At 37.5% G+C, this 13,702-nt stretch overlaps 1 protein-coding gene across 1 annotated transcript; it reads left to right on the plus strand.

The window, feature by feature from the left end:
• The first annotated feature begins 778 nt into the window (after nucleotides 1-778).
• LOC113055379 (uncharacterized) lies at nucleotides 779-13,315 on the plus strand. The gene is made up of 17 exons (XM_026221654.1): nucleotides 779-1,435; nucleotides 3,505-3,672; nucleotides 3,766-3,866; nucleotides 3,948-4,062; nucleotides 4,172-4,243; nucleotides 4,485-4,600; nucleotides 6,588-6,744; nucleotides 6,979-7,091; nucleotides 7,236-7,329; nucleotides 7,432-7,710; nucleotides 7,887-8,018; nucleotides 8,962-9,114; nucleotides 9,399-9,616; nucleotides 9,786-9,954; nucleotides 10,088-10,210; nucleotides 10,525-11,271; nucleotides 11,673-13,315. The coding sequence occupies exons 1-17, from the start codon at nucleotides 1,013-1,015 to the stop codon at nucleotides 12,237-12,239; spliced, it is 3,747 nt and encodes a 1,248-aa protein (XP_026077439.1). The 5' UTR covers nucleotides 779-1,012; the 3' UTR covers nucleotides 12,240-13,315.
• The last annotated feature ends 387 nt before the right edge of the window (nucleotides 13,316-13,702 follow it).

Genomic DNA, 13,702 nt, shown 5'->3' on the forward strand with positions numbered 1-13,702 from the left:
AAAAAAACCAATACCTTTAGGTTGCTATGTTGCTTCACAATCATAAACATATATAAGCTATATTATATTATATTATTGGTGTTTATATATTGGTCTCTTGTGGCTTACTGCTATATTATGAACTTTTAAGTCTGTTAAGTAAACTTCATACTAATTAATTAATAAATAAATGAAGTGTCAGGAGCATCAGCATTTTGAGATAAAACTGATCATTTTAGACAATTGCTACACAGTAGCTTATTCCAACAAACTGCACCAAACACCTGGTTTAAATCAGAGGAGGGTCACAGTTAAAATGTGCAATGTTTTCCCCTGCTGCTGCTCTGTAAACATTTAGATAATAGTATGAGGCAACCACTGTCTAAAGCACTTACAGCCTCCTGCATCTACTCACCTAGCAGGAAGCTTGTTGCAGGAAGCATCCAAGCACATGTATCTTTAGATTGATTAACCAAATATTCTATAACATAAAAGATCTGTGAATTGCATGCATGCTGTATGAAATCTGACAAAAGGAATGCATGAGAAAAAAAAAGAAAGTGAAAGAGAACAGCTGAGGAAAAATATATGACATCATTGTTGAGAAGCAAGGCCTCGGAGAGGGCTCGACTTTGTGTTTCTGACTCTTATCTGCCCGCTACGTCTTATTTGGGGAGGAAGCTTTTACAGATTGGGTTTACAGCCCTCTCTCTCTCCAAATGGGGCCATGACTGAGTGTGATGACCTCACTCTGTTTCTCCTAAACTCTCTATTACTCCTCTCCTCCCTCACCCCCTCTCGCTTTCTCAAAGTCTGTGCAGGAGTGAGGTTGGAGTTCTCCACAGTTCCTGCAGTCTGCATCTCAAAAGTCTGTCTACAGTGTCTCAGAAGACTTCAGAGTGGACCATTTTAGCTTCGTGGACTGACTCGGTTTACTCAGGCTTGTAACTTGATTGGATGTACCAGAAGGAGGATTCTTTTAAACATTGAGAATGGTTTTTTATAGTTTTATGCTTATTTGTTCCACGATCAGATGATTAAAGCAAGAACAGCAATGAAGAGGATCCAACCTTTCACTATTGGGACCAAGTTATCTGTCCCATCCGAAAACAGATGTCTGGATTATGTGAGCATCATGCTTCCTGTACCAGTTCTGGACTGCTGTGAAATAAGAAACGACTCAAGCAATGACGATTCTCCTTTCCATGAGGACAGAGTGTCCACATCTACACCTGTGGAGGGACTTTCGGACGATATTAAAGAGGGAGATGACAGGGACTCTGTGTCCCCACCGGCTTCCTCCAGATCCATCAAGAAGATAGCTATGTGTGCAAATGTTGAAAACCAGACTGTCACTGGCTTTAATGTGGCAAACTGTGAGACAAACAAGCCCATTACTTCTACTGAAAAGCTGTTTCTTGTTGAGGAAAGTGACAAGCACGGTGCACAGCTGGAGGTGAGCAAAACTGCTCTGTTTGCATGTGGTGGACATTATATTCCTTAGCTAGAAATTCTTTGCACACATAGAAAAAAACAGTACTTTAAAGTAATATTACAAAATATTACAGTCATTCATTTTTTTTAATGAAATTATAAAATATTAGTTATAATTGTAAATGATAAAGTTGTTTGTGTGTGAAAGAGTAAATACATATTTCTACAGCTTTATCATTTAAAATTATAGCAAATTTTTTATAATTTCATTCAATAATTTCATTTAATTTCAAACTTAAAGATGATACATGCATTAGATAACAAAATAAAGAAAGATTATAACCAAAAGGTTTGTTGTGTTTTAAATAATAATTATATAATTAAATTTACAGAATATAAATTATATATATAATATATTAAATAATATATTATATAAATTTTCTTTATTATGTAAATAATTAAATATATACATATATTTTAATATTATATATATATATATATAATATAATAACACACAAACATATCCCACTTTAAATTATTCCCACTAAATTCAATTATAGACTTACAAACAGAAACAAACCAAACTCTACACTTTTCAAATGTAAACATTTTTAGTTAGTTGGCTTTTTCTTTTCTCACAGAGGTCACAAACCAACAGCACAAACACCAGCCCCATATTTGTTATTCTCTCAGTCTCTCAACATTTTTTATGAGCTGTTTATTACTGCCTGCCCATGCACAGTCTCCACAAATGTCTGCGAGGAGTTTCTCACTGCAAAACTTGAAATGCAACTTCTTATAGCACAAATGAGTACAACAAGAACACATTGTCTTATTGTGAGAGAAGAAAAAGAAAAAGAAAGAAAAATCTGTGTGGATTACTACAGTTTTGCACACTGTGCTCATTGAGATGAGGTCATAGCCAGGCCCTTCATTACACAAGCCCACAGTCGAGATGAACTGGTAATTTCCCCATAAAAATGCAGAGTAGTTCCAAACTGGAACACACATGGAAGGATCTGAGTCTAAACTGATGATCAGACACTAATGATAAAAAATGATGATTGCTAATAGTTGTGATGTACTTTATGGATAAATAAGTGCCACATTATGTTGCAGTATTCCACAACTTTTACTTGATTCCCTTTTTTGTATAAATGGTAAAACAAAACTACAGGCTAAATGTTAAAGGGCAAAAGGTGTGGTTTGCACACACTTAAAGAATTTTAACACCATGTCCGTAGATGCAGTCATCGCAGTGGTGCAGAATGCAAGTTAAGCAATGCAAGATCTGCAACATAAAACACCACCTCTGATAGATGAGATCATTATTTGGCAGTACCACACCTTGCTGCAGGCTCGTGAATTTTTGGTGGGCCAACAGACTCAGATCCTGCTATTATTGTGTTTTACCCTCTAAAATACATCCTAAAAATCCCCTGGCTGTCCTAAACACAGGTGCATAATCATGAGGTGTTCACTGTGGAGATATCTGATACCTCTGAAGGGAATGTTTTGGCATATCATCTTGTAAGTAATCTTTTTTTTTAATCAATTCAGTACTTAATCTGTACTTCATGTACCCAAACAAACAAAATTGAAGAAAAAAACAGCTGAGAAACTGCAGAAGAACCAGAACTTGGCGCACAAATCGAATTAGTTGCAGCAACATAGAATTATGTAAGACATCTTGGAAGATTTACAAAATGAAAAATAGTCTGTCGGACTTGGCGAAGAGTACAGATGAAAACCATAATAGAATATTACTGCTACAAAAAAAAAAAAAAAACTCACAATGAAAATATTTTTAAATGCAAGATAAATTGATAAAAACTTAAGAAGCTAAAAAAAGTTTCAAATGTGTCACCAAAAAAACTTTGAATCCACATAAACTAGTAAAATAGGTATTTTCACTCAGAATTGCTAGCAACACATTGAATTCAAGTAGAGAGTGAATACTGCAATACTTCAAGTGAAAAACTGAAATGTACTCCAATAGTCATTCTTTAATTTACAACTTTGAAAACACAGTGTAAAGCTCATATTCTAGCCGCCCACAGCTCATATTCTAGCCGCTATATATCTTTACAGACTGATCCATGGACTATAGGAAGAAAGATAAGGAACCTTCAGTATGATTACAGCATGCCAACTTTCCCACATGATCAACCGGAGGACACGTCTCACAGCCAAAGGAGAGATTTCAAAGACTTTGAGAACTCTCTCATCCAACTGACGACGAGTCTGGACTTGATGCAGGTTAAATGCACCATAATGATGTTTCTGCTTTGATTATTAATGTGTCTTTTTGTACCATTACCTCATGTACTCTTAATTCATCTCCTCTGCCAGGAGGACCCAAAAAGACCTCTTCAGAAGAAGACAGATGCTGTAGATTTAGGATTGGAAATGTTTAGAAGAAGACAAAGCCCGGGGGACCACGCTGACAAATCGTAAGATTTCCTGGCACAGTGTGGAGCATAGCGCATTATTACTCTTTTGTTAGTGACACAAAATGCTCGCTTTCTCTACAGGTGGCTGAAGTTGAGGTCACTCCTGAGGGACTATCATCAGGATCTCATGTTAGCTCTAGACGTCTCGTCGTTTTACCAACAAGCCGACAGCATCATTGGCACCATCAACAGCGAGGTTGTGCAAACAAGGGTTGATTAGTTTTGGCTTTTAGAGAAGACCTCAAACTGTCTTTATAAATCATGATTGTAATACAAGTCCTGATCCAGGATGAATTTCGTTGCAGAGGAGCCGTGTATTGGCAGGCGACATCCAAAAAAGCGACAAAGAGACCAGAGAAATCGCCTGTCGGATCAACGTAAGTCAACCCATGATCTCATTAGAGGACATACTGTCTCCTTATGTAAACCTGAATTTGAGAACATCAAAAAAGTGTCACAGTGCCACAGTCACTTTGTGTTTTTATATATGATTCTGAACTCAGCCAGACGGTAGACGGTTGTATTAGTCTCACACACAGACTGTAGCAAATTAACTCCAAATGAATGATGTCATTTCCTTCCATGACCCCACCCCTCCCTGGACAACTCTCTTTCCAGATGCTGAATGAGTCTGCGTGTTGCCTGTCAACTCTTCACCCAACCCTGGCCAAAAGAGTTACATGCAAACAGGCCGAGGTGAAGGAGAACTGGGCACTTCTGCAGGACTTTCTCCGGTAAACGAAAGTCCACTCACTCCCATTGTCCTCCAGTGAACAAAAAACAATAATAAACAAAGTATTTGAGCGCAGTGATATCATATGCAAGGCTTGGAATAGTAAATGACATCATGCTTAAATGGAATCCATACTTGTCAAGATGCAGGAGTGGAGCTGACATGTGGTGCAGTGATGTAATGTTATGGTCTTTTATTTTGATACTGACCTATTGCAGAGTCTTAGATCATAGATGGTAGATGTTGTTTTGACCCAAATGCTATATTCTGTTTCACACACTAATTTGTTTAAGCATTTGCCAGTTTATGTAATGTTTGTTTCCATTTAAAGTGTGATTCTGTATCCAGGAAGACAAATGTCACTTAAGAGCTAACACAAATATTATTCTGCATACTTATTGAGTGATTTTCAGATAATCTTTCTATTAAATCATGCACAGCTGGTTTAAAACATTGCCAATACCATTATAGAAAGCTGTAATTAGTGGCTGAGCTAAAGTTCACCCTTTTAAGTTACAAAATATTACATTGTATTATAGCTCTTATCACAGAACAGTGAACAGCTTTAGACACAGAATTACATATATATTCACACCATTATGGAAACTCAGATTTGAATGGCTTCTGCTGAATAGTATGACTTCTGAAAGTGTCAGAAAAAAAAGACAGAGGGAATAAATGACAGACAGGGAAAGAAATAGAGGGAAAGAAAGGGTGGTTATGGATGAACAAAGGCTGTAACAGAAGAAGATTTAGCCTCAGCTCTGGTGCAGATGTGAGGAATAGCTCATATGTATGGTATGAAGATATGATGATGGAGACAGGTACTCTGTGAAACCGCATCAAGAGGAATGTAGCCGTGCAGAGAGGAAGGAACTGATGAAAAATAACTGTCTGAATGTTTGTCATAAATCTCACTACTAAGGCAACAATTTCAGACTGATACAGAAAGATTTAACAACAAACCAGAGTCAAATAAGCCCTACTTATAACTTTTATTATACTTACCTTTTATTTTTGTGTTAGCTTGTAATTCTATTTGGAACTGAGGCTATTGAAAATTCACCTTTTAGCAGATACATATATTGATAAGACTTTAGTTTAAAAAATATTTTTTATTACTTTTTATATTATTTAATTTTTCTTGGAAAACGTAAAAGATTACTCATGTAGTTATAACTTGTACTACACAAAATTTGTCCAATTGATCTTTGTAGATTTTTTTGTAAAGTCTTTGTAGAATGCATACATACAGAAATCATGATTCAAGCCCCCTACCCCCCACTCCCCCCAAATTTCAATAAACTAACCAAAACCACACATACTCAAAAATCTCCCAGTGGTCTTAGAAACAAATGATTTGTTGGACCAATATATATATATATATACAAATAAATTACTAGAAACTGAATAACTTTGGAAACAATTTGAAAATCAGGAAGGAATGTTAAATATTATTATATATTCCAGTATTAATAGGTTTCGATAATGGGGCTAAGACCTCTCTCTATCTCCAATTGTTATTCGCTAACAATAAATTGCTTCTTCTTTTTTTAATATGGAAAAATTATCACAACTTTTTTTGAAAAAAGAAGCTGCTGCATTGGCTTACATGCAGCCAACAAAAAAATGGATACACCCCTTTTAGGCTCTCTCGCTGAATCCTCTATCACTAACTATGAGCTAACCAGACAAGAAGGAGGTGACATCATTGCTCACGAAGACTGCCAAAAATAACATCTTCCCACCCCCAGAACAATTGCTGCAAAATTTTGTCCAGAGTTACATAACCTGCAAAGATATGATGCTAGTGTTCTGTGGATAATTTTATATTTTCAATCTGCAAGTTGTTAGCATGAAAAGATTTACAGTCTACTGACTGACTGTCTAAAATGATGATGAAATGTCATGATATGTTTGAAATGTTTTGAAGAGTAATGATGCCCCAGTGGTGCCATTAGAGGTAAAGTTTAGTTCCACTTCTACAGGAACCAGAAGACAGATGTTTCTCCAAAATGCCCGTCAGTGTTACCCGCTGATCCTTTAACCACATGCCCTGACTCACAGAGCTTTGCTAGAAATGAGGGTAACAGCGTAATGGGAAAAGACGTCAAAGAAGAGCAAAACCGTCTCCGAGGATTTGAGGTTAGCTGCAGTGCCTCCAAAAACATTTGCAAGCATGTGATTATAAATGACCAGTCATGACCACATAGAAAAAAAGTCGATTGGTCTGAAATTTCTGTTTGGTGAGACAATCTTTTACCCTGAGGCTAGGTTTTTTCTTACCACCCAAGTCAAAAGATGTCACCCCCATATCTGTGGTATGCATGAATTGTATATGATTAAACTTAATCTATGCCTGAACATGTATTTGTGCAGACACATAGGATGTGGAGTCCGGTTGAGGAATGTTCTGTAGGCAGTCGGGACTCATTGTCAGAGAGCAGCTGTTCCAAGCTGGACAATGTCTCTGAAAAACAGGACAGGAAGAGGTGCAATTAATTTTTAATTTCACTATGAATCTGTTGATGACTGATGAAGTAAATGATCCATAAATGTCTGATGTCATTTCATGCAATGGATTTCAAGATGCAGTTGTTGAGTGAAGTGTTCATTAACACATAATGTTTTCGCAGCTGTATCGGCCAGAGGGCTCAGACAACCCCTGTTTCCTCTCAAGATTGTCTCAGACCCAAGCTGTTGAAGGAGTCGACAGCATCCACTGGAACTGTAATACAATTTCAAGATTTTTTTTTTCATAACAGTGCACTAAACTGATATATAAATGATCACACTTAACTCTTTCCATCCTTTTTTGTAAACTGAATAAAGACTGAAGAGCATGACTGTTCAAAACAAAGACAAGACTTCAAAATAGAGGAGCTCCTAAGCCAGGTGGAGGTCCTTTGGGATGCTCTGCAGGAGAAATATGGAGAAAACAATAAGTTGGAACCAGCGGAAAAGGAACAGTCCAGAGATAAAGCTGCACAGATGGTGTCAGATCTCACCGTTTCAAACCATCTCTCAGAAAATGTAGAGGAATGCAGTTCAGGAATGCTCGAAAAGTTCCTTGAACTGCTGGATCACAGTGGTTGTCACAAATTAAGTCAGGTAAGCCAAGCATCATGACCTTCATTAAAACTGTAATGATACCAAAACCTGAACATGAATAATAGAAAAGTAGCTTACTCAATTTCAAGCTCATAACATGGTGTGTGTTTGTGTATGATTTTTTTTAAAAATGTGATGAATGCAGGACCAATTACACTGATGTAAATCTGCTTTAGGATGTTCCTGGATCTCTGCATAGGCAAGAAATGGCTGAGGGTGCAGAAATGTCACTAAATCTACTGAGCCATCAATCTGAACAAGAAAGACCCCAGAAGCAGGACCAAATCACTAATGATCTACAAAGCTCGGTAAAAAAATAAGCTACAAAGCTCAGAGCTTGTTTCACAAAGCAATGTCCAATATCAACGTGATATTAGAGATTTACATATAAATAAATTAAAAGCACCACATTTCACTCATTTATATCACAAAAATTACTTTAATAACATCTAACGATGTATATACAGTACTGTGCAAAAATCTTAGGCCACTAGTATTTTCACCAAAAAAGTTATTTCTATGTTTTGCTGTAGTGTGTCAGTAGTAAATATCAGTTTACATTTCCAAACATTATTTTTGCCATTTATTGTAATAATCCAGTGATATTTTTGTTTGCACAAGGAGTCTGACAGCAGCCAGTGCTCCACACAGAGATCTGATCTCATCAGTCTGTCTGGAATAACATGAAGAAACAGAACAAACTCAGACAGACTCAATCCAGTAAAACTGTGGCAATGTCTCCAAGACACTTCAAGAAACCTACCTGCAAAGCTACCTGAAAACAATGCACGTGCACCTAGGACAAAAGCTTCTTTTAACACATAGTGTGGTCACACCAAATGTTGATTTAATTTAGTTAAGTTAATATAAATTAATTCATAAAATCTATTTATGACATAATTTTTTGACGGCGTCCTCACCATACAGCATTTTTACACAAGCCCCCAAAATCTGCACAGTCCTGTAGCTTTGCAGGGTTCTTGAAGTGTTTTGGAGACATTGCCACAGTTTCTTCATGTTATTCCAGACAGACAGATGATGATGAGATCAGATCTCTGTGTGGAGCACTGGCTGCTGTCAGACTCCTTGTGCAAACAAAAATGTCACTGGATTATTACATTTAATGGCAAGAATAATGGAATGGTTTGCACAGTACTGTTTTTTTTTAAGGCAAATGTATTAATGTCACTGAATTATATGATGAAATATAAAACCAATTGACATTTAATTTAAATATGTATCTTTTCTCAGCTATCAACTCTAACACTGCGGATAAACCAGCACCTCTGCCGCTGTGCTGAGCTCAGTATGGACCTCCTGGACATAGAAACAGAAATGGCTGTGCTTTGTGACCCTGAGCTCAGTGGTCTGGAGGGACTACAGGAGCAGCAGGATGACCTAGAGGTCAGATAATGAAAAAAAAAAAAAACTTTACTAATTGAATATGAATAGATATTAGTCACTATTTGAATGACCTTAGATCAGGAATGAACCTTTGCCTGCAATAGTTAAAGATGGGCCCAGCTTCTTAGGTATTAAAAGATTAAACACAATTTTAAATTATTTATAGATTCTTTCATAAAACATTAGTTTTAAACTGCACCCTGAAATTGATTGAGTGAGTTTCTGTTTGACATTTTAAGTGATAAACATCATGCTAAAGAATGCATTTCTTTTGTCCCACAAAGGTTCATCATAATATCATTGAGGGAGAGGTGAGAGCGATGGAGAGACTGACCGGTCAGCTACAAGTTCATCCCCCAGAGCAGAGAGACCCTCTCAGGGAAGAGGTTCAGGCGATCCTGCAGGCTTGGGAGGAAGTAGGCCGCAACATGGTTGAAAACAGAGGGCGCCTGGAGAAGTTCCACCAGATTCGGGACTACTTTGAAAACTATCTTGCCATGATGTAAGAAGAGAAAGTCTGACTAATTTGGGTTATTATACCTAGTGAATATTTCATACTTAATGCCGACAACTTTAGCAAGAAATACTTTCCCATCTGTGGTCTCGTTATCTTAATTTAGTTTGGGACTAATTTGATATTTTGATACAGTCGCTCTTCCTGTGCTCTGTAGTACGTGGACGGAGAACACCAGATCCTGTATCCTTGCTGGCAGCTCTGCTTGGAGAGAGAGTGAAGTTGCAGAGATTGAGCACGGCATTGAAACAAAGCTGGATGAGTTTAGCAAACTAGCTGCAGCTGGTCAAATGCTTATGCAAGACGAGAGTCAGTTTAAAGACATTGTGAGTGTGTGATTGATTTACTTACAGCTGCCACATGGTTATCTAAAAGCGATGTCAGCTGTCTAAATATGCAGCGTCCAACCGCAGAATGTTCGTTATGATGTTTTCTTGATTATAATCTTCCTGTCTTCAGATCAAGGAGAGAACAGATGAGTTGCAAAGCATGCTGGGATGGATCCAGGTGAACTGGCACGCTCAAAGAGAGCAGCTTATAAGAAACCAGAATGGGAGACCAGACGATCTTGTTCAACAGCAGGTTTCTATAATTTTTTCGACATCATTTATTAATAAGGATTTAAAATAAATCAGGGAAAATGTACAGTCATGTGATAATAATGACAAAATTAACCCCACCAGGATCTTGGATTACCCTGAAGGGGTTAATTTTAATAAGCCTTATTGTTTAAGAAGAAATAGTCATGCAAGAGCTATGAAACACAATTTTGCACACTTATATTGAAATCGTTTACAATCAAAGCAAAATTCTTCAAATGACCATTCAGAATCATGCATTTATTTGTGCAATCATTTTTGTAGTTAATTTTCCATTTGATTTTTTTTCTTGTTTAGGCCATGCCTGTCAAAATACCTTCTAATAGTCAGTGCATTGTAAATGGAGAGGTCAAAGGAAGTGCTACTGAAACACAACCCTCTCAAAACAACTTTGAGCAACAGAGTGGGAGGCATGATGTGTCCGGTTTTGTTAGTCAGGAGTCCTGCCTTTCAAAGACACCGCTAGGCTCTAGCATCTGTCTCATTTTGAGCTTTGATGAACAGTCTTCGGGCATCAACCAAGTGACAAAGCAATGGTCACCCAGCAATAATGAAATACTTGAGGAGTCAGCAAGCAGCATTCAGGGAAACAGATGTCAATCACAAGACAAAAAGTCAATGCAAATGCAAGAACCACAAGAAATGCTTCAGCTGAGATGTCCAGATGAATTGGTCATGAGTAAAGAGACCAAACAGACGTCATCTTGTGTGAATCTTGCACAGTTGCAAATCAAAAACCAAGGAGAACCAGACCAGTCACTAAACAAAGAGGAAATACCCAGCCAATTGTCCAAATTTAACATTGAATCATCAATTTGCAATCACCTACCAGAGAATCTGCACCACAGCAACAAACAAACATATCTGCAGCTATCACCAGACATTGATAACATGCAAAATCCAGAGCATCAATTGCAAAAACCTCAGTCACAAATCTACAGTCAGAACTTGATGCAAAAATCTTCACACAACAATCTAGAAATTAACCAAAACCAAAGTGACGATCACCTGAGGCATGAAGTGCCGACTGAAATCACTCATAGAGTAAGTATCACTTTGAATAGTGTGTAAACTTCAGACACATTCCAAACTCAACTCAAAGCTTGCACACAAACCAGACATGCATGTGCTTATTATTCTCCCGGCTCTGTGCATCCTGTCCCATGTGGTAAAACAATGACCTCATGATTTAGTTTCCATGGCGTGGCTTTGAAATGCCTCCTGGTGGTGTGTTTTGTAATAATTCGCTGTGAAGCCTTTATATGCCATATAGGATTTATTAACTTGGCATGCAGTTGTATTAGTCATGCTTCGGCTATTGCCATCACAGCTGTGTACGTATGCATTCAATTTTAATGCTTTCAGAATGTGTTTGGGCCATTATCAACTGGCCGTACATTTGGTTTTATAATATTGTAAGGTTTGCATTAAATTCTCTTTTGCAGGTGTTCACGTATTTGCATGTCTCGGATAGTTACAGATCCACAGGGCGAGTCTTGGAGGTTGAATCCTCAACACATGCAGCAGGGCGGGACGTGAGAACCTCTGCATCAGGTTCCTCCTTAGTTCAATCGTTCTCCTCTCTTTGGCAAAATGTTTACAGTCACAACGGATTCAAGCCAAGTTCTTTGTTCAAGCTGAAAGAGCCAATCAGATGTAAGGAGGAAATCCAGCGAAGGAGCTCTCTGCATGGCACTGTAGGATCGGAAAAGTCTGGCAAACCATCAAGCATTTTCAGGCGAAGGTGTAACACTTGGCCAGAAGGAGAAAGGAGAGCGAAAGAAAGTCAATCAAACTCCAAACTTCAGGTTTTCATTAAAAAAAACATGTTGCCGGTGAATTCTGTCATCAGTAACAAGACTGACTCTTTTCCAGAAGACAATTTCCCTAATGCTGTCAAGACTTTAAGTGGACCAGTTAAAAACACCTGCTCTTATTTGTCTCTAGGATCCACTCTTAGCTTCAATCTTCCAAAGTGCTTTCACAACAGTGTCTTGGAACATGGAAAATAAACAGGAGATTCAACCTGCCCAGATCTATGATGACTCAAACAACCAAACATTACCCTCGGCTGGAACGCCACAGTCAGAAATGGAGGTAGAACCAGTGATTCATACTAAACAAACTGAAATAAACCTTCATATTGAAGATTTGGGCAGCACAGAAGAACCAACCACTGAGGCCTGAGACCCAACAGTTAAACCAAGTTTATGAAAGCATGGGGCCTGTTCTTAGGGTTTTCACGTCGGTTGAATATGAAGAACCTGATAATGTTTCCTCCAGCCATCACGAAGCCTCTTCTCCAGTGGTTAATGGTTCCACCTCGGTCACTCACTGTAGGCCTCTGTGTCCTTCTTCATCAGGTGGTCACAATTGCTTAAGTGTTTACACTAAAATTAAAGACTTGAATGGCCACTTATATTACACATCCAAACACAAGAAGACAGACTTGTTCCCTAACAGCCCAGTCTCTCGTAAGAGCGGCCGCATCATAAACTGTGGTGTGAGGGACTGTGCAGTGTGTTTCAGTGATACAGTGAAAGAGACAAGTGTAGACTGTGCAGAGAAACCTGACGTCAGCATGGAGGAGCTTCTTAAACCAGGCCACTGGCTATTCCAGCAGGAGGAAGAGGAACTGGAAGATATCTGGAGAGGAAGAGTGGGTAATCTCACTTCCAACTGTACTGTGGAAACAAATACGGAGGAAGAGAAAGGAGAGGATTCTTACAATAAAGGTTAATGACTGATATTGAATTTAGAAATTAATAGTTTTATTCATCATGGACCTTTTAAATTGACCAAAAGTGACAGTAAATACATTTATAATAAATATAATAAATATGTATATTTCAAAAGAAATGCTTTTTTTTAAAAGCAGACTGCAAATTCGCTCCAATACAATCCTTTTATGCATTACTGTTCAGACATTTGGGATAAAGGTTTTTTTTTTTTTTTTTTTTTTGAGAAATTAATACCCTTATTCAGCTAGGATGCATTCCATTGATCTAAAGTGACTGTAAATAATGTTGACATTTGTAATGTTAGAAAATCTTTATATTTCAAATAAATGCTTAAACTTTTTATTCACCACAGTATCCTGAAAAAAAATGCATCACCTTTTCTACATATATATTAAGCAGCACAACTGTTTTCAACTCTGAATAACAAAGCACAATTTCTTGAGCACAATATTTTACAATATTATTATTTGTTTTACTACATTTTTTGATAAATCAATTCAGCCTAGTTGAGGATAACAACACACATAACACATATAAATATTGTCTAATTGACTGGCCGACACTGAAAATTATTTGATAGAATATAAAACAATAAAGTAGTGCTCTTCTTAGGAGATAATATAACATCATATGGTTAACTATTGCCATATTTATATTAATGACCAGTGGCCAGACTATGTGACCTGCCAAAGTGTGATGTGATTAGCAAATAGCTCCATCTGTTGGGCAAATTA

The sequence above is a fragment of the Carassius auratus genome, chromosome 36, assembly GCF_003368295.1.
Source record: "Carassius auratus strain Wakin chromosome 36, ASM336829v1, whole genome shotgun sequence".
NCBI lineage: Eukaryota > Metazoa > Chordata > Actinopteri > Cypriniformes > Cyprinidae > Carassius > Carassius auratus.

Bases quoted from the DNA above. Each gene is read 5' to 3' on its own strand.
- LOC113055379 (XM_026221654.1), top strand. From the start codon at position 1,013: ATGATTAAAGCAAGAACAGCAATGAAGAGGATCCAACCTTTCACTATT. The intron at 4,601-6,587 runs GTAAACGAAAGT...CCACTTCTACAG, and splicing joins CTTCTGCAGGACTTTCTCCG to GAACCAGAAGACAGATGTTT. The intron at 9,617-9,785 runs GTAAGAAGAGAA...TGTGCTCTGTAG, and splicing joins GAAAACTATCTTGCCATGAT to TACGTGGACGGAGAACACCA.